At 44.2% G+C, this 19,181-nt stretch overlaps 1 protein-coding gene across 1 annotated transcript in view; it reads left to right on the plus strand.

The window, feature by feature from the left end:
• Positions 1-5,421: 5,421 nt before the first annotated feature.
• The window catches only part of zswim5 (zinc finger, SWIM-type containing 5), a 62,092-nt gene continuing 48,332 nt past the window's right edge, over positions 5,422-19,181 (plus strand). The window contains exon 1 of the mRNA XM_084007677.1: positions 5,422-5,975. Coding sequence (XP_083863803.1) covers positions 5,450-5,975 — 526 coding nt within the window. The 5' untranslated portion in view covers positions 5,422-5,449. The remainder of the gene's footprint in view (positions 5,976-19,181) is intronic.

Below are 19,181 nucleotides of genomic sequence, written 5' to 3' on the forward strand. Positions count from 1 at the left end.
GGAGGTCAGCAGTTTCTGAGACCTTGCATGTGACCAAACACAGTAACATGCGCACACAGACACATTCTCCCCTCCCGCCTCTTCATTTGCAGCCTTTATATCAGTGTACAATGAAGCAGTGGAGCGCAGAAGGACAAAACTGCGGTAGAAAATAAATTGAAATGATTCGAGCCATCAATGCAGAGAGGGGGAGATAAAGGTGGATATTATTTTTTTTGTTCTATTGTACCCCAGTGATGAAGTGCTCAAGTGGAGTGTCTATGGTGATGAAAGCGTGTTCCATAGCTGTCAGCCCCTTGGTGAGCAGGATTCTGGGAGACAAAAGGTGTGTGTGTGTGTGTGTGTGTGTGTGTGTGTGTGTGTGTGTGTGTGTGTGTGTGTGTGTGTGTCAAGGCCAATGAACACACACATTGTCTGTCTACACCGAATGTCTTCACACTGTGGTGAAACTAGGTTTTTCTCTCCGGCTGCACAGAGATCTATTTCTATTTTTCTCTCGCTCATCAGGACATGACTCTTGTCCCCGGAGGTGTGCATGTGTGTGTGTGTGTGTGTGTGTGTGTGTGTGTGTACCACTGGACTCCTAGTAAGCTCCCTTAGCCACAGAGCAGCAAGCCCCCTGCTGTGTACAGAAACAACAAGCACGCCTTCATATTATTTGAGAATGTGATATATTTGAGAGCATGTATGCATATGTGTGTGGGTGGTTGGACTGCTGAATGTGTGTGTGTGTGTGTGTGTGTGTGTGTGCGTGGCATGTGGGTGGGAATGTGCGTGTGTAAGTAATTCCTGAATATGTATTATTTTTGAAACATCTGTGTAACATGACAAACACAACAAACATTACATGTGATTTTCCTCAGACACTGTACCAGCAGTAGTGTAAAAAAAAAAAGCCTCCACTGTCACCATCTCCTGTCATGGAAACGACAGACCCCCAGGGGCCGCAAAGGCCCCAGGTTCACTGTGGCAATTAGATTCTGGTAATTTGATTAACTGATTAATATTAACTGAACTGGAAAGGGCCGTGGCTTCTGTATTTTTATCAAATCTCGATTCCCTGTCTTATTTTGGGCTTCGTGTCACAATCTACTTTTAACACTTTTAATATTATCGTTGGTTTTGTTCCACAAATTTACAAATTAATCGACCTCTAGTGTGAAATTACATTTTTGTACGTTTACAAAAAATGTACTTTAGTTTGAGTGACATTTTAATAAATGTATTCAGGTAGGTTTAATCAACAAAAATGAAAGATATTTTTGTCTCACGTTGGTCATGGCTACCTAGTGGTGTCTTAAACTTGCATTCTCTCTACTGGCCATCAGGGGGCGACTCCTCTGGTTTCAAAAAGAAGTCGGATTGCGTAGAAGTATAAGAAAATGCTGTGAACTTGAATGCAAGAGGGTTCGTTTAAACAGGAACATCAGGCGAACTGTAGCTGATCTAAAACTGCCGTGTTTTTTCACATTCAGTTGTTTCTTCTCGTTCCCTCCGTGAGCTGCCCAACACAAACACGCTGTTTTGCCCACAGAGCTGACTCACTGCTGCAGCTGGGAGTTCATTGCTTTGCTCAAGGGCACGTTGATAGCAGCGGCTTCAGATGGGAGGAACACATTTTCCACCTTCCTCGCAGAGAATTTGTAATCCGGTCCTCACCAGTGACCTTCCAATCACAAACCAGCTCCTCCACCCTCCGGGCTTCTCCACAACACGACAATACAGACACGCCACATGTTTACATCCCCTGGATGCTGCCTGTGTGTATATTATGATGTGATGCATGTGTGCTTCACACAGGGGGTACCTCTACCCTTTACCCTCCCTGCGTCGCGTGATAATGAGAGGAAATATACACAATGGAGCCACTTTTCTCGTTGGAGGCAGGAGAGGGAAGGGGAGACAGAGAAAACAGGATATGGGGGGGGAAATAAGAAGGTCTAATGCAGGGAAAAACGAGAGAATAGGGTGTAACTCCAAGAGCCATGAAGAGTGATTGCCTATTGACTTGATGAGAGAGAGGATGCATCATTATATAATTGTGAATCCCAGAAAGATGGGGTGTAATAGGGCTTTCTCTCCTCCCACTGCTGTCTTCGGTAATTTATCCCTCTCTCTTTCCATCCTTTTCTACCTCTCTCTTTCACCCTGTCACCCATCAATCTTTTTCCAATTACCTGCTCTGTCTATCCACAAATCCATCATAATCATTTCCATGGTAACGGGTTGCATCCTCCATCGGCTTTGGCCTATTGTTCAATATAATTGCACACCAAAAAACGGTCTTTAGAAGAGGGAAGGGGATACACAGAGAGACACAGATCTGGATATTGGTTCTGTGTTCGGCGACTAATGTCTCTCCCACGTCTCCAAAGAGTTGACTTCAGAGGAGATAGTCTGCTTAATTTCAACCATGACGTCCATTCATCAGACATTTTATTAGCCATTATGCGTCGATTGGCTTTGTACCAGGCTGATGAAACATCTTCTCCGCCCATGCGACTGTCAATTATTGTGAAAATGAGAAAGTAGAACCGCCCATACAAGGTCAATGAAGAACAAAAACGATATGTATTTGACGGGAATGGATAGGAGCCAATGTTATCCAAACATATATTTAATTGGTTTTATTTTTATTTGGTTAAGTCATAATTTTAGGACTAAGAGTGCCTGGGGTCGATCTGTTATTCCACATATTTACCAAAGAAGCCTTTTTCAAACAGCCTCGGAGGTAAGTCTACTGTCATCTGCACCTCATTCACCCATGTGTGCCCAGCAAACACATGATCATATCCTGAGTGATAAAAGGTCTAATGTCCAAAATGAGATGCTGATCATTTGGTATCAAAACCTACAGGATAGCTTCACACATTTTCAAATAAAAAAACAAACAATAGTCATGTGTATGTATGAGCTTGCTGTAATGAGTCCTGCCATTAGAATGATTTCTTCCACTGTAAACGATGGGGAATAAAAGTCTTCACTTTTGGTGTAAATCAGAAGCCAACGCTGAAGTGCCTTACACTTGTATTCTCTCTATTGGCCTTCAGGGGGCGACTCCTCTGGTTCTAAAGTCTGGTTGCATTGAAGTGTGTACGAGTATTCCCCAATAATGCGTAGTGTAAGGGATTACAATGACCAAAATAGTAATTATATTAAAGTAGCATTGCGTAGCAGAATTATGGTACAATGACGTGAAGCGTCGCACGACCGCATCTTCTGAACGCGTTGAGCAATTGACCAGTAAAACTTTAAGTATTATTATCAGTACATTATTACTTTCTAATTATACACTTCCTGAGTAATTTGCCCAACACTGGTTACAAAGTATCACAGAGAGTCATGACATTACTCCAAGTACTTTTTCTTTGTGTATTCTGCGACACGACATTACCTTGTTACTTTGAATATCTTTAAACGTGGATCCAAACCTTCCGTGTCCTGCTGTGGCAAAGCCTCGTGCTGCGCTCCATTCAGATTAAATGTGTATTCACTGACCTGAGGGCTTCGATATGTATGGGAGCACATAATAGTGTGAATTTAATTTACAAAACAGAAACTTTGTTATTCATGAGGGAGAAGCCTGCATCGTTAACCTCCTTTGATTTGAAATGCAGTCATGTCAGAGGAAGAGTGCAGGTGTAAATAAGTGGAGTTAATGAGGATTCATGAGGTCATGTACTTTGCCGTGTTGTTGTTTACATTGTGTGCCTCCTTTTGAGTATTAGGGAGCAGATCTCAGAGCTGTGGCTGGTGTGTCACGCTGATAGGAGACTGGAGTGTTTTGTTATTGTGTTGGTTAGTGACATGTAACATCCTCCACCTCCCATCAATCTCTCTCTCTCTCTCTCTCTCTCTCTCTCTCTCTCTCTCTCTCTCCCTCCCTCCCTCCCTCTCAGTTGCATCAAGTCACAGTCATGTAACTCCAGAGACAGGAAATGAACAGATTGGGCTTTTAAAATAAAAGACTTGAGATCATCAGATGTCTCTGCAGCTTCGACGGGAGGCTGAGGGAAGGAGATGAGTCAGGGTGGTTCATAACTGCCAGAGTCTGACCTCATTGTTGACTTTTTATTCTGCGTGTCGTCCTCAAAACCTGACTCTTTAATTATTTGGCATCGAGAAGACCAAGTGTCCAAGGGGAAAAGGGGAAAAGGCAAACCAAATGACTTCAAGTTCAAAATGGAGCATAGAAAACATACATGAGTGTGAAATACTCACTATAGCAGGTTATGTATTAGGTTTGTATTCTTTATTATGTGTTACGTGATGGTGAGGATTTTCGTTAGTCAAAAAAACTTTGATTTCACTGATTGTTATGGAAGTGATGCATCTCAATAATAACTGGATAATTTGATAAATACAATTAATGAATGTGAAATAAATGTTGTTGAAAGAGGTGGGAAGTAACCAAGTATAAATACTGTGTTACTGTTGTACAAATGCTTCTACTCCTCAAAACAGGCTCGTTACTTTAGATTTGATGAATTTGAGGGGAATTATCGATCGAATAAACAGCCAGTAATGTCCTTCAAAGGCATACTTTTTACTTTTTACACTTATATTTGAGTAAAGAAGGTGAATCAGTACTTCTACTTTTCTTTGTGAGAACAAGTATAATGTACTTGATAGAATGTCTGTATTTCACAGAAAATCCCAGATTCACAGACAGTAATGGGAAGGAGCAGCAACTGCAACAGTTTCTTTTTACATGTATGAATGAATGACGGTATAAAAACCAAAAATCTTCATATTATTTTACAGGTCTGAACAACTGCTGTTCCTCTTGAAGCTCATATGTTGACATGGGGTTGGAGAAGAGGCTGTTATTATTAAAATATAGAGAATGTTGAGTTTATTTCTTGTTTTGCTGACTTTAATATACGTATATTCCAATTCTATTCATTCAAGCAACTCTGGCTTGAATACATTTTTCAGCATCATCACCTACAGTTGCATTTAAGGGGAAGTTGTCATTCAATAAAGTGGTTCAACACCTTTAGGAAAACCTGGAAAACTCCTCTGCTCCATCTTATTCTTATTGTAATCCTGTACAAAAAACACATTAGACAGACAATCATAGCCAACAATGTCAGATATTAAGTGCAATAGAAGTCACGTTTATGTCTGAGTGATACTGAAATAGTCTATTGAGAATACACTTTGAAAGTTGATTTGATATTTTAAATAACACTCGTCGGTTTGCAATTTTGTATTGTGAAGAAAAATACTTTTGATTTGCCGAATTTGAAAAAAAAGCGAGTTTTATTTTGAAATTTGTGATCGGAAGTGTCGTCTGAGATCCTGTCTGGTTTGACACTGGCTGTGTGTGTGTGTTTGTGTTTGTGTGTGCGCGCGCGCGCGTGTGTACGTGTGTGTGTGTGCTCTCGGCTTCCTGCTGCTCGCTGTCCGCACACCGTCCGTCTCCGTCAGTGTTGATCGGCTCGCCATGGCGGAAGGACGTAGAGAACAGCCGCCCCATCCTCTCCTCTCCTTGCCACCGGCCAGCAAGCGACCCTGCCTGCGCCCCGCTCCCCGAGGTCCCGGCCCGGGGCCCGGCCACGGCAGCGGGTCGCCCAGCTCCCGGTACCGTTCCCCGGAGTCCCTTCTGGATTGCGCCGCGAAGGCAGTCGCGGAAAAGTGGGCCTTCGAGAGAGTGGAGGAGCGCTTCGAGCGGATCCCGGAGCCCGTCCAGCGCCGCATCGTCTACTGGTCTTTCCCCCGCAACGAAAAGGAGATATGTATGTACTCGTCGTTCCAGTGCCGAGTCGCCGGCGAGGAGGGTCCGTCGGCGGCTACCGGCGCGGCTGGGGCTGCGGGGTCCGGAGCTACGACCGCCGGCGGTGGCGGAGGATCTACCGGCACGACGGCTACCGTGGCGGCTGCCGGGGCAGCGGGGACGGGAGACGGACTGCCTTTCCGCCGCGGCATCAGGCTGCTAGAGACCGGCTGTGTGGAAAACGTTTTGCAAGTCGGTAAGTGGGAATACATTTGCAGTGTAACCGAGGCGAACAGCCGTGGACCGTCTCCCAAGTGCCGGATCTTTTTACTGGGGATGATTGATGGAAGTTTTCCCTGCTGTCGCGGAAAGTATGCGAAGCGTCCCCCCCTTCCTCCCCTCCCTCCCCCCGTATAAAAACCACACATGGCTGCGTGTGTTTTTCTCTACTTTAGCGAGTTTACGTGGAAACATTTGTCGTTTTTGAAGCTTTTTTTTTTTTATAGATGTATATCGGCCTCTGTGTGAAACGGGAAGCGAATAGAGAGCTAGCTTTAGCCGCTGTTGAAACATTTAAAGGGCTTCCTTTTGTGGTTTCTCGTTGCCGTGTTTTTTTTAAAGGGGGGGTAACCGTGTTTCCACAACTACGAGCACTTTTCTTTCCTCTCCGGGGCTCCGTCGTCGACGGGTCGGAGCTGGCTGGCTGGCTGGTTGGAGCCGTACCCCCCCTCCCCCGGTAGAGAGGCTACGGGGGAGGCGCGGAGGAGGAGGAGGAGGGCTGTACAGACGCGGATACAAAAGCGTTATAGCGTCGGAGGTTCTTTTTATGTTTGTTTCCGCGATTTCTCGTTGCAAAAGTCGCGTGTTTTTTCCTCCCCATCGGTTGAGGGTGGCTTAGGCTAAGAACAAAGGCGGTTACGGGGTCTCTTATTATGATTAATCCTACATTAATCCCGAAAAAAATCCCCCTTTACCTCCCCCCCTCTCTCTCTCGCAGCTTTTTTTTTGTTTATTTTGCCGCTGCTGGTCGGACTCGGACAAAGAGCGCCACCAGCGTGGAAAACACACGCTTCGTTTTTATTATTATTATTATCATAATTAAAGTTAACCCCCTTCGTAGTCGTGTATAACGTTAAACTGCATCCCTTTTCTTTTAAAAAAGTGCGTTTTGTCCGCAGCCTCCTCGGCTCGCAACACAAAAGGCTCCCCAGTTTGAAATGATCGATAAGCGTCTCGCGTTTCCAGCGCTGCAGAGAGAGGCTGTTTCCCCCCCACACCAAACAAAGGGCCATTCCGCAAAGCTTCATCCTCATTAGCTTCCCACCCTTTGGCTGCACACGGACACAGAATGAGCTCAGACGTCGGGGGAAATTGATGAAATGGAGAGAAAAAACCCCAGCCTTTTATGGTGGGTTTTTTTTCCCCTTCCGAGGCCATATGGTGTGAGAGCCACTGGAGCTTGTCTCTGGGTTTTATGTTGCTCCGAGGTATCTGGTAGTGGTGCTGGGGGATAGAAAGCTGCGTTCCTTATGTGACTGCTGTATCTAATTGCATCTTACAAGCTGATCGATTCCACCCCATAATTGCAATGAAATCTGAGATTTTTTGTTTTTTGCAGAATATGAAAGCGAGCGTCGCTCTCGGAGAGATTAGTCAACTGTCTGGTTGGATAAGTTTGGCAAGTCTGAGTCTGTCTGACATCTCAGTTTTCCTCTGGAGTCGAGATTTGTTCTGGCTTTTTCGTCCCCTGTCCGTTGGCCCCGAAGGCCTCCAGCGACAGACGCAGGGGTTGTTTGCAAGCCACAACTTTTAAATGAAGGGTGTTTGAGCAAGTCACAAGGCCTACCTTCACTTCCTGTCATTACAAACACATCAAGTGAAGCTGCGTGGGTGTGCTGGAGCTACATTGGTGGTCAGCCACTAGATCAATCCCATTGTTAATTTGTTTTAATATGAAACCAGTCATATTTCTCTAATTTATAGCTTCTTAAAAGTGAATATTTTCTGGTTTCTTTACTCGTCCACGACAGGAAACTGAATGTGTTTGAATTCTGGACAAAATAAGACATTTGGGGAACCTCTGATGGATGTTTTTCATGACTTTCCGCCATTCAACAGACAAAACTGTTGGTGAAAACAATCTGTGATTCTGGCTCCATTCAAGAGTAATTCTCCCAAGTTCACGCACATGGCCAGTGTGTACATTTGGGGAGTTTAGAAGCTGCATTCATTTGGTTACAAACGTCAGTTGAAATTGAAACGGTTAACAAAATAAATTACACAACACATACACCCACAAGCAAACACTTCCAGTCTTACCTGCCTCGCCGGCATATCGTTCTCCCCCCCCTCAAGGTCAGTCGTAAAAGCAGGCAGCCACATTGTCTTTCTGTCAATAAAACACAAGACGGGCCAAATAGCTGCGTGACATCAAGATAAGATTTGGCTCGGTCCTCGCCCCGCGCACCGCGGGAACCAGTCACCGTGGAAAGTTCCTCACAGGAGAACGATTGTTTTCACTCACAGCCGGAGAGGTTGAGGTTAATTCGTGAAGGATCACGTTGCACACCTGTAAAATGACGAGCCTCTAGGTTGCTTTCACCTGGTGTGGCATGATGTAACCGTCGCTGTAAAAAACGTTTAGTTATGCCTTACTTGCGTATGTTTTTTAGCTTGGCTGTGGAGCGATGGGGGAATAAGACGAGGCTGCATTGTCACACATGACACACGCCTGCAAGAAAAGTAATATCAAACGTTTGAACCACATCGTATGCACGTTACTCACCCCCCCCAACCCCCCACACTGTATTTATGTTTGCTTTAAGTTAAGACGCAGGCGTCATCCTGTCTGCTGCAGACTCAAGCGTGCACGGGCCGATATGAAAATCCACCATTATCCTGGCCAAAAAAATAATCTTTAAAGCGGCTGTTAAACATACTGGAATCACGTTCAATTCAATACTTTTATTGCTTTACACACATGACATGCATCTTTTTTTGTAGTGAACCTCCCCTTTTGAGTGAAAAACAATTAAATACTCTTCAATAACATGATCATAAAGGATAAATAAATAGGGGGGAAAAGCATTTTTGTTTCCTGTATTTTTGAAATGATGCTCTATTTTTCACTTGTCTAATAGTGTACCGATAATGGAAATCTTTATTGTGATCCATGATAAATATCCTACATCGGTCTTCCTCGTCTCGAGCGGATGCTGCTTTCGTCTCCGTTCGCCTCTTCAGGGGAGCTGAGTCAGCTGTTTGCCGCCGCCGTCCTAAAGCTTTAAAGACATCCACAAAGCACACATCCAGGAACACTAACAACACCAAAGCGAGGCCATCATGAGATGGAATATTTTTTTTCTTCCACTTTTATTCCTCGAAGCTATCACAAGTGCAGCCGGAGCTCCGATAGTCGCCCAACACTTGTTTTCCTGTCGGTTTCTTAGAATCGGTGCGCCTTAAAGCCAAATCTGGAATTGCACCTTTTCTTTTTATGATCTTCTTCAGGTGATTACTAATGAGATCTTGGGAAAGGGGGTAGGGGTTGGGGGGGGGATTTGTGATCTGCTTTATACTGTGTGGGACGTGACGCTTTCAATGTCTGGGTCACGGAAAGTTTAAGACCAGACTAAGGAGTGTGTGAGAAGAGGACGCCTGCTGCCTGCTGTTGCCACAATACAAAAAAAAAAAAAAGTTTAATCTAATTTTGAGACAGGGACCTGCAGGACTTATCCACCATGTGACATTATATTTCTTAAACATAAATCCACAAGCTCCTGATCTGGTTATGGCCCTAAAAGTTAAAATACAGCAAGCTGAGTATTAATGAAAATGTTTTGGTAAAGAGTCATTTCATGTTTTCCATTGTATGTGTCAACAATTTAAAAAAAAGTCCCTTAGCCCCCCCCTCCCTCCCTCATACACTTTGTGCACTGTCAGCATCTTTTCACCGTAATACCGACGGATTGAAGAGACGTGAGCTCATCAACTACTCATAGGCCCATGTGTTGGTAATAATCTTCTCCCCGCTCCGAGTCATAATTAGAATAATCAAAGCTAAGCGTGCTTGTATTTGTAACCCCCCCCCTCCCTCGTCTGGGACACATACACACACATGTGCACCCAGAAACCCCCTTTGCCAGAGCCTTATAAAGTCCTCAGAGAGCGGGAGGAAGGGATATAAGAGGGAGGGAGGGAAGAAGGGGGGGCCTTAAGCTTTGAGTCAAACTTCGGGATTATTGGGTCATGCTTTGTTACCCAGCTGTAGAGAAACCCCTTGTTCACAGAAAGAAGGGAGGGGGGGGTCCTCTGTGTGTCTCTGCAACGTTACATAAAGCTGTAATGGCTCCCTGACGCCTTTTGAAGCACCGGTGACTCTGACAAAGCGAGGCAGCAAAGTTGAACAGGATTAAACTGTATGGGAGAGTCAGTCAGTGGGCCGAAAACACCGCGAGGCTCCTTAACGCCAGACGCATCGGCCACTTTTTATCGAATCGGTGTCGGGGTGTCGTGGCATCTTTGGTGCCGACCGCCACCAACCAAAACCCTGTGTTTCTGGTCGGTCTCGAGCTTTTTCTTAACTCGTTCTGTTTGGGGTTTATTCATGTTGTTTTATTATCTGTTTAGATTTGAGAATTGTGGCGTATTATTTTGATTTCATTGAAAGGTCACAAGGTCATGTTATCACGACACACGATTATGTTGTCTAAAGCGATAATAACACGCTTACTTAAACTCCTCCGAAATTCAGATTCAGTGAGGAAAATGTCACGTTAATGTTGCACTTTGCGTTTCCTCTCGGTTCAGTCTGCACGTTCATTTTGCATTAATGAGGAAATGCTCCGTACGTTTCATTTGTCACGTGTTTAATTCACACCGGAGCATACGACAAAAGGGGATACCGTACGGTAAATCGACTATTTGTGTATTGAATCATTAGAAGACGTGCTGCATTGTTATCGTAGGTAGTAAATCTCCTTTTCTCTTACTAAGATTTTGGCCACTCCTCCCAGCCCTAATACTAGTTTGCAAAAAAAAAAACAGTAATGTATCAAAAAGCATCATTTAAAACAAAACAATTTTGAATTTCGAAATCTTTTTGTTTGAGTACGAAGTTCCTGTGGGGTTTTCTACTTGTTATCACTATATTCAGTCAGTGTCACTTCATGTAGCATCCTCTGTGTGTGTGTGTGTGTGCGTGTGCGTGTGTGTGCGTGTTTCTGTGTGTGTGTGTGTGTGTGTGCGTGTGTGTGTGCGTGCGGAGGGAGGCGTTGGCGGACGGCCTTGCCAGCGTTTCCTCAGATGTAACTTCCTGGCAGAATTTGCCGCGGGGTTCCTTGTTGTGGAAAAGCTTGTGAGCCTCTGGTGTAAATCCGCTCTTTGGTTTGCTCAAGAGCGCCGCGATTAAAGACCGAAGGAGGCAGTGAGCTCATCCTCGCTCGCCCCGTCTCCAATCTTTCTCCCACCGACTCGACTCTCAGGGCGACGAGTCCGCCGACGCCGCTCTCGTTTTTCCCCTTTCCTTCTGTTTTCTATTCTAATTTCTCCCATCAGCGTTTCACTCGACGCAACGATCTGTAACTCCGTCTTTCATGCTCTTTTATGTGCTCCGCTCGCCCCCCATCTCCCCGTTTCTGTAACTTACATCAGTAAAAAAAAAAAAAAGAAACTCTCACTTTAATCATATTCTGTCTGTAGGCTCCCGCGTGGTAAAGGGCTGTTAGTTACAAGGCGAGATGTCAGAGGGGCTTTTATTCTCCACTTTACTTCCTTCCGTCTCCGCGGCTGGTGATCCTAGACGCTGCTGCCGGTGGAGGAAGTGTCCGTGGTTACGAGGACGACTGGGGGGAAGCTGGAAAGGGTTAGTCATGGCTGCGTTGTTGAGTGAGAAGGAGGTCAGACACAACAGTCGGGTGTGTCGGGATATCGGCTCATAGACTTCTGGGTAATCATGAGTAACCTGACGTTGATGGCGTGTACGTGCAAACGCCAGGATGGAATACACGTACACCGTTTGTTCTTTGGTCCGGTCTTCAGAGCGGTGCAGGGATTTGTAGGCCAAACAGGAAGTTACCAAGAAGCCAATGGGGATTTTTTTACCCATTGTATTTTGGATCATGTCGGCACACCATTTTTATGATTTTTAAAGTGCGAATGCATATATTCCTGCATCAATCCATTGGCTGGAAACCTCATGACTTCAGGCCTTTGCACAGCAAATTCGTATTTTTCATCACATTTAAAAGAAAATCTGACCTTGTGAATCATGTCCACGCACTCTTTTTTGGTATTAAAAAAAATGCAAATGTGTGCAAACCACATGTTCACTCATAATACTATAATATGGTGTAATTTTCGCTGCACTTTTGCTTCAAGTCGCATTTTATTTACACACATTTCCTCATTTTGCTTTTGCTCGCTTCCTGTCTGTTTGACGTCATCTGCGATCCTGTTTATGCACATCGCTGTAATTCAGTGCTTCCTGCTTTTTTTTTTGTCCTTAAGCCCTCCGTAACTTTGTTTAGCAAAAAAAAAGCTCTTTATATTATTTAAATGCTCATCATCACTTTCATTTAAAGAAATGGTACATTTGCAACTCGTAAAGTGCTTTAACCTTCACTGCAGTGGTAATTGTAGCTGCATGCTTGAACATTAATTTGCAAATGCACATCTTTTATTTCTTCTTAAGTGCATTTCTTTTTGTATATCTATTTATCAGTGTGTATTCACAGCAGAGCCCAATCTGAGCCACGACGCAAGCCACTTAAGACACACACACACACACACACACACACACACACACACACACACACACACACACACACACACACACACACAACCCCTCTCCAGCGCAGCAACACAGACAGACAATATTTAATCAGTGTAATTAATTTTGTGCCCGCCACACTAGAAAAGAGAAGAAAAAAAATCGGTAAAACTAATCGTCCTGCACTCTTATTAGCTCTTAGAGAGGGCCGTGAAAGATGAGGCCATTAGGACGACGCTCTGTACGTCAAAGGAAGCAGCACCTGTATGCACACGTGCATGAGCGTGCAAGAGCGTTAATGAGCGTGCACGTGGGCTGTTGATCTCAAATCGTCATAATCGCAGGCCGTTCTTTGACGGCTTCCTCTTCCATTTGTACGTTCACATACGAGATGGAAGATGAACGTCTCACTCTTGTTGCTCTCCACTTGTTAAACAAACCAAAGTCCTTTTCTAGAGTTTTTCCTTGTGAACGCCGAGTTCTTGCACTTTTCGAGTGTCCAGACGCTCGAGCTGTTCACACGCGATCCTCCAGCCAGGGGGCAGCGCATCAAAAATGCCCACGTGACATTCACGTCCGCGCTCATTGAAATTGATTTTTAAAATGTATATGTCTCTCCCAGCTAAGAGGTTCAGCCTCCTCTGCAACCATTACTGTGCACATACTGACTATTCACACACACTTTGTGTAACATTAACTTGCTTTATGGTGCGTTCAAGTTCTCTTCAGTTAAAATGAGCATCGGATAAGGGTATTATTAAGGATTTTTGACAGTTTACAATGATTTTAGGATTGCTTACATTATTTTTCAGGCAAAAAAAATGTCTGTCTGGAACATTTCTGTTCATAGAAAGAAAATCTGTATAAAATTATACTTTTGGAATCGACCAAAATAGTAATATAAAAGTAATAATCGGTGCGTGTCATCCGTGTTTCGGGAAGCTTACGCTCTGCTCTCATGTAAACGATTGCGGCAAATGGAAAGAAGATGGCTCCTGGAACATTTTAACGATTCGCAGAGACGCAAACAGGAAAGGATTAATTTACTGATTATGGATATCAGCATTAAGTTACGGAAACCAATACAAAGTACCATTGACTGAATGGAAAGACTACCTGGACAGTAACTTTTAAAGCTAAAGAAGCTCTGAAACGGAAGCACGACGCCCGCAGCGCTCACTCCTGTACGATGAATCATAGCTCTTTTCTTCTTCCTACCTCCAACATGCTCACGGGCGTGTGCTTCTCTTTTGTGCTTTCTTCTGTTTAAACTTGGCCCCGAGTGCAGTTTTTATGTTTTTTTTTTGCAGTGATATTTCTGCTATTCCATTTCCACTCCATGTTTGCAGTGGCGAGCTGAAAATGGCATTCTTTGCCATCGGTATTGTTTGCTCAGCTCCCGTCCCTCAACAACAGGCTCCTTTTCTTCCCGTTGTCAGCACTATTGTGTTTGGAGGTTGTGTGTATCTGGACATGTGATGAGATTAAAACAAAGCAAGAACACAAGGTTTTTTTGTGTACTTCTCCTGTTTTCATGCCTCCCTGTCCAGTGTGTGTTTTCACTCCACCTTTAGTGCTTTTACCTTGGGTGATGGGTGTGCAATTATCAGCCAAGATCAATGGTGGCCTTGTCTTTTTCTTCATTTTTTTTTTTTTGCTTTTGAAGGCGTAAAGGCCGGCGTATTCAGTTATTTCACCGTTCCACACCTGTCTTTTATTGGCTGTCAGTGTGTGTTTGCTGTGGTTGTCGTACACATTTGGCTCCCGCCAGCGTCACAGAGGGAGGCTGGACTTGAAAGAGAAGGCCGAGGCTTACAGGCTGGACTATTATGTCCTCGTTTGCTTGTAATTGCCTAACAAATGTTGGGGGGGGGGAGAAAGGAGATGTGGATGGACACGGAGAGGAAGGGAGGGCGGATTTGAAATGCAAAACAGACCCCAAACATTTTAAATTCCCATCTCGTGATTCAGTCTGTTCGCCTCAAATACACCAGAATTCTATGACTGATGGGGGAAATATTACATCCTTGATACCGCTTTGTCATGTAATCATGTAACTCGTCCCACATGAGATCAGGTGATGTATTTTACCGTATATAACAGTCATCGCTTGGCGGCGACGAGGGGGAATCCAGGATGATTTAAGTACGGGAGGAAGGCAGTGACGGCTAGCATTGTTTTATTAAAAAAAAAAACTGAACGGTAAATCTCTTGGGGGTTGTTTGTGTGGAGTTTTACTTTATTTGGAGCCTTTGCCATTAGTGACATGAAAGCCTCAGTCAAGAGTAATAAAACTTTCCCCAAAGCTATTTTCCTTCCTCCTTGTTTAGCTTGAAGGGGGGGATTACTCCTCATCTCTGTGGCACTATTGATTACTTGATGGTTGGATTGAACTCATTCGAGCAGAACTCTCGTTCAAGGTGTGCGTCCAGATGCTTGTCTTCTATTATCTCTTTTTTTTTTATTAATATTAACTGCAGGCAATTTTGGAAAATTCCGACGTCTTGAAGTTGAGCTGAAATGGAACATTCCTTTTTAACCCCTTTTTAGGTCATTTATTGTTCATCTCTGCTCTACTTTAAGAGAACATTTATCGGGATAATCCAGTTTTCTATCATGGTAGAGAAGTCATACAAAAACAGGATACAAAAATACATTTATCTGTATTTATCTTGATGCAGGGAGCCTCGTGATTTATGATCATTTTGTTGTTTTTAACTAAAAAATGCAATAATTTTGATTACGACAATCACGGCAGGACATTTTCCACTCGTCCCATATCTACACGTGACGCTATTCCTTTAAGAGTGTGCATTTGTCCTTTCTTTCTGCCTTCCTGCCTTCCTGCCTAGAAAAGATCAGGGATCCTCAGAGCCAATTAGATCAGACTTGACCTTTCTAAAGTGCACCTGATCGTCTGCTGAAGGCTTCTGGGTAACGGAGCAAATGCCAGTGGAAGCGGTTTTCGGGTTCCATTGTGACCTCATGCACATTGCAGACGGACACAAAAACACAACAAATGGAAAGAATCTTACAGAAATGTGATTTATCTTTATCCTTTTTCGAGTTCTACACGTGCAGCATTTTCAACGCGGCACTCCAGGGTCGTTCCCACAATGCCCTGCTTTGTGGCCAGTGCATGTGCTGTGATGCATTCCAGTTTTTTCCCTTTGAACATGGTGAATTTGGTGCTCCTATTGTGTCGCCCATCTCCACTACAGTGAGACCGCAGATGTCAGGCACGCAGATAGTCATCACTCCTTTTTTGTTCTCTTTTCTTTTGAATACAGTTGTGTATCGCAGCGTGTGCTTGCATCCTATGTCCTTTTTCCAATCCCAGCAGCACTCTAAACCCCTCACAACTCCACTGTTACTGCCAACAAGACGGATGAGCGCCCATAGGAGGCCATTGTGTGCGAGACGTCCATTATTGTTGGATTAGAAACTATTTCCATACATTCGGTTGACTTTGATATGAGGAAACGGGAGTCATGTGGTTCCTTCTTGCATGTGTGCAGCTCGGTATTATCGTGGGTTTACAGATGTGATTTTCACACCTCTCTGTCATCTTCTTCAAACATTTTCCATCTGCTCTATTTAACAGTTGATAAGCGATTCAACAGCGCTGACCTCTCGGAGTAATTGCTAAGGTTTTGTCTCTCCCTGGCCATCTCGTGCTTTTCATCGCCCTCTATTTCTCCCCCGTATGTGTGGATAAGGTTTTAAAGGAAGCACTTAGTGCTAAAAGTACGAACAATTATATCACTTAGAGACAAAGTCCCCTATTATGGTGATTCAGACTGTCAGTGTGCATTAGCAAATGGGCCGGGGCCTCCTGTGTGACTGAATTATTCTGAGTCGTGTGCTGTGTGAATCTGAAATGTGACCGGCGCACCACTCTCTGACCCCCCCCAACGGTCCTAAAATGTCTCGGCCACTCCCACGTTCATTTTGTGCAAGAAGTCAGTCCCACTTTATCTGCCTGACTCCGTGTTTACATACAGCTGCAAACCTCTTAGCATTCAATTAGAATGATAACACAGTAAAACAAACCTCAAACAATTGATTAGCAGTGCATTCATCTAATCCCCGATATCATTCACGATAATAATAATAATAATAATGCACCAATTGGTATCCGTTCAACCATAATGAAGACATTGGATCAGCATCTCCAAATAAAGTGCTTCAGATCGTTAAGCTAGGCTGTTAGCATAACCTGTCTGGAAATCAAATGCTAAAAATTTGACTTTTTTGCACTATGTAAGAAAAATGTATTCACATGTATGCATACAGACTAGACGGGGGGCAATACGGCAACACTGTGTCATGATTATACAGGCCAAAAAAAATGTGATTCACGATATTATCCCGATACTTACTAAATTTGCGTATTAATATGGCACTTAAACATACTGGAAATACTTTACATTTAGTTAAGAAACGAAAGTAAATTAAAGTCGTATTTTCATTGCACAGATAAGACACACCTCTTTTTTCAACATCCTGTTGATAAGATACGTTTTTTATCCTGTATTTATTTAAATCAGGCTCTTTTTAAAAAAAACTTCTACCGCGACACTAAGCTCATGAAGATGTTGCTGATTATCCCGATAATCGTGAGTGTGTTTTACCCCGAACCTTGATGAAATCCTACATCGTCCCATCCTGTTAAACATTACAGACAAAACCCAACAAGCATCGATGCATTTAATGCCGATTCTTTGGAGAGTGTTTCTCCCTCACTGTGACTCACCCATCTGTTTTGTAAGAGGCCGCTGGGTCACGCTGCTCCACCGGTGGCCTCATCCTTCACCGACCAGCCAGGCTGCTAACTGGACAGATACAGCGTGGTATCCAGCATGAAAGATGCATCCTCAGCGCTTGTTAATTGATCGCTACGTTAATATGATTTTTTTTTTTTTTTACCTCTTCACATCATTCCCCTGTATTTCCCACATTTTGCCCTCCTCCTTCCTCCGCCTGTCCGCCTTCCTCCCTCTCCTCTTTATCTCTCTGGCTGCTAATAACAGCACTCTGTGTGGGTTTCTTTAGTGGAAGGCCTGCCATGGCCCATTAGGCTGCAGTCTCACCGACAAATGAATGGTTAAGACTGACTGCAGAGGGAGGAGGAGGAGGAGGAGGACAGGAGGCGAAGATGAAGTAGTGCACGGAGGGGATGGGATGGGTGAGAACGGAGATGAAGACGGGAGGGGGGGGAAGAGAGGGAGAAGGGGGATGAATGAAGAAGGTAGAAATGGAGGAAAAGATCATCCTGGTTCCTCCAAAATCTGCGTAACTTGATACAAAGATTTGTTTCTGTTGGTTCACAGATAAGAAGCAGCTTAATAAGTGAATTACAAATAATGAAACAATGATACCTGCATTTTTTTTTAAATCACTTGTCGATCCTGATAGTGAACTTCAAGTCACGCATGAAGATATCCAGGATTATTACCAGAATTAAAATCCCCCGCGATCTGGAGGAGAGCTAAACGGCATATGTGGAAGTACATAACCAACCTGTCACCCCCCCCACACACACACACTCACACACACACACACACACACACACACACACACACACACACACACACACTCCACAGTCACAAAAAAAGCCAAAGGGGAGGGAGGAACCTCATTAGGCTCTCAGCAGTCCATCACACACTGGAGAGAGAGGGATGGTGAGAGACTGCTGGGCTTCATGGCGGGGGATGGGGATGCCCTGAGAAAAGAGGGGAGCAGAGGGAGGAATGAAATTGAATTGATAGGAGCAGTCAAGTGCAGCAACACGCACACGCACACACACATACTGGGGACATATGAGGACAAGCTCCCACCGTGCACACACACACACACACACACACACACACACACACTGGCCCTCTCTATGCTATGTGATTAATGTGGTCAACAGCCGTGAGCATCGGTCTGGTCGAGACCTCTCACCCTTTAACACGCATGCACCCCCCCCTCCCCACACACAGACACACACACACACACACACACACACACACACACTCGTCTGTTCACAAACCCCCCTCACCCCGACACGCCTCCTCTTCCCTCCTCGCACCCAAACAAACATGGAGGAGACGCACACAGTGGATTTTCTTAAATACTTTTTTCAAAATCAGCAAATGGTCAGATTTAGTCTTGACACTTTTTAGGTCACATCTCCGGTCATATTGTGCATCCGTTTAACAACATTATGCTGTTTCACCGGATAAGCAGACTTTAATATAAAATGTACTGAATGTTTAATTTTCTATAAATTCTTCCCAACTTACCCGTCCTCCCTGAATAACAGACATCCGCTATTTCAGTTTATTGTTTTAAAGCTTTTATTTTGAAGCAGGAAAATCAGGAAACAATGTTACTTTTCATCAGCAGTGAGTAAAGAGAGCGGTAAGAAGGGTGCTGATGGGGACGGCTGTGGCTCAGAGGTAGAGCATGTGATCCTCCAATCGGAAGGTTGCTGGTTCGAATCCCACCTCCTCCAGTCTGTATGAGTGTGTGTGAATGGGGAAAACTGCCTTGAGTGTAGCTAGTAAGCTAGAAAAGTGCAGTTCAATCAGGTAAATTGATATGTTCACACACTTGTTGTGAAAATATTGGGGTTTACATTACCGTTTATATTCACGCTTTGATTTGTATGAGCGAGAGCTGCCATCTTTTTTTTCTTACAGTGCA

This window comes from Eutrigla gurnardus (genome assembly GCF_963514095.1).
Source record: "Eutrigla gurnardus genome assembly, chromosome: 4".
NCBI classification, from domain to species: domain Eukaryota; kingdom Metazoa; phylum Chordata; class Actinopteri; order Perciformes; family Triglidae; genus Eutrigla; species Eutrigla gurnardus.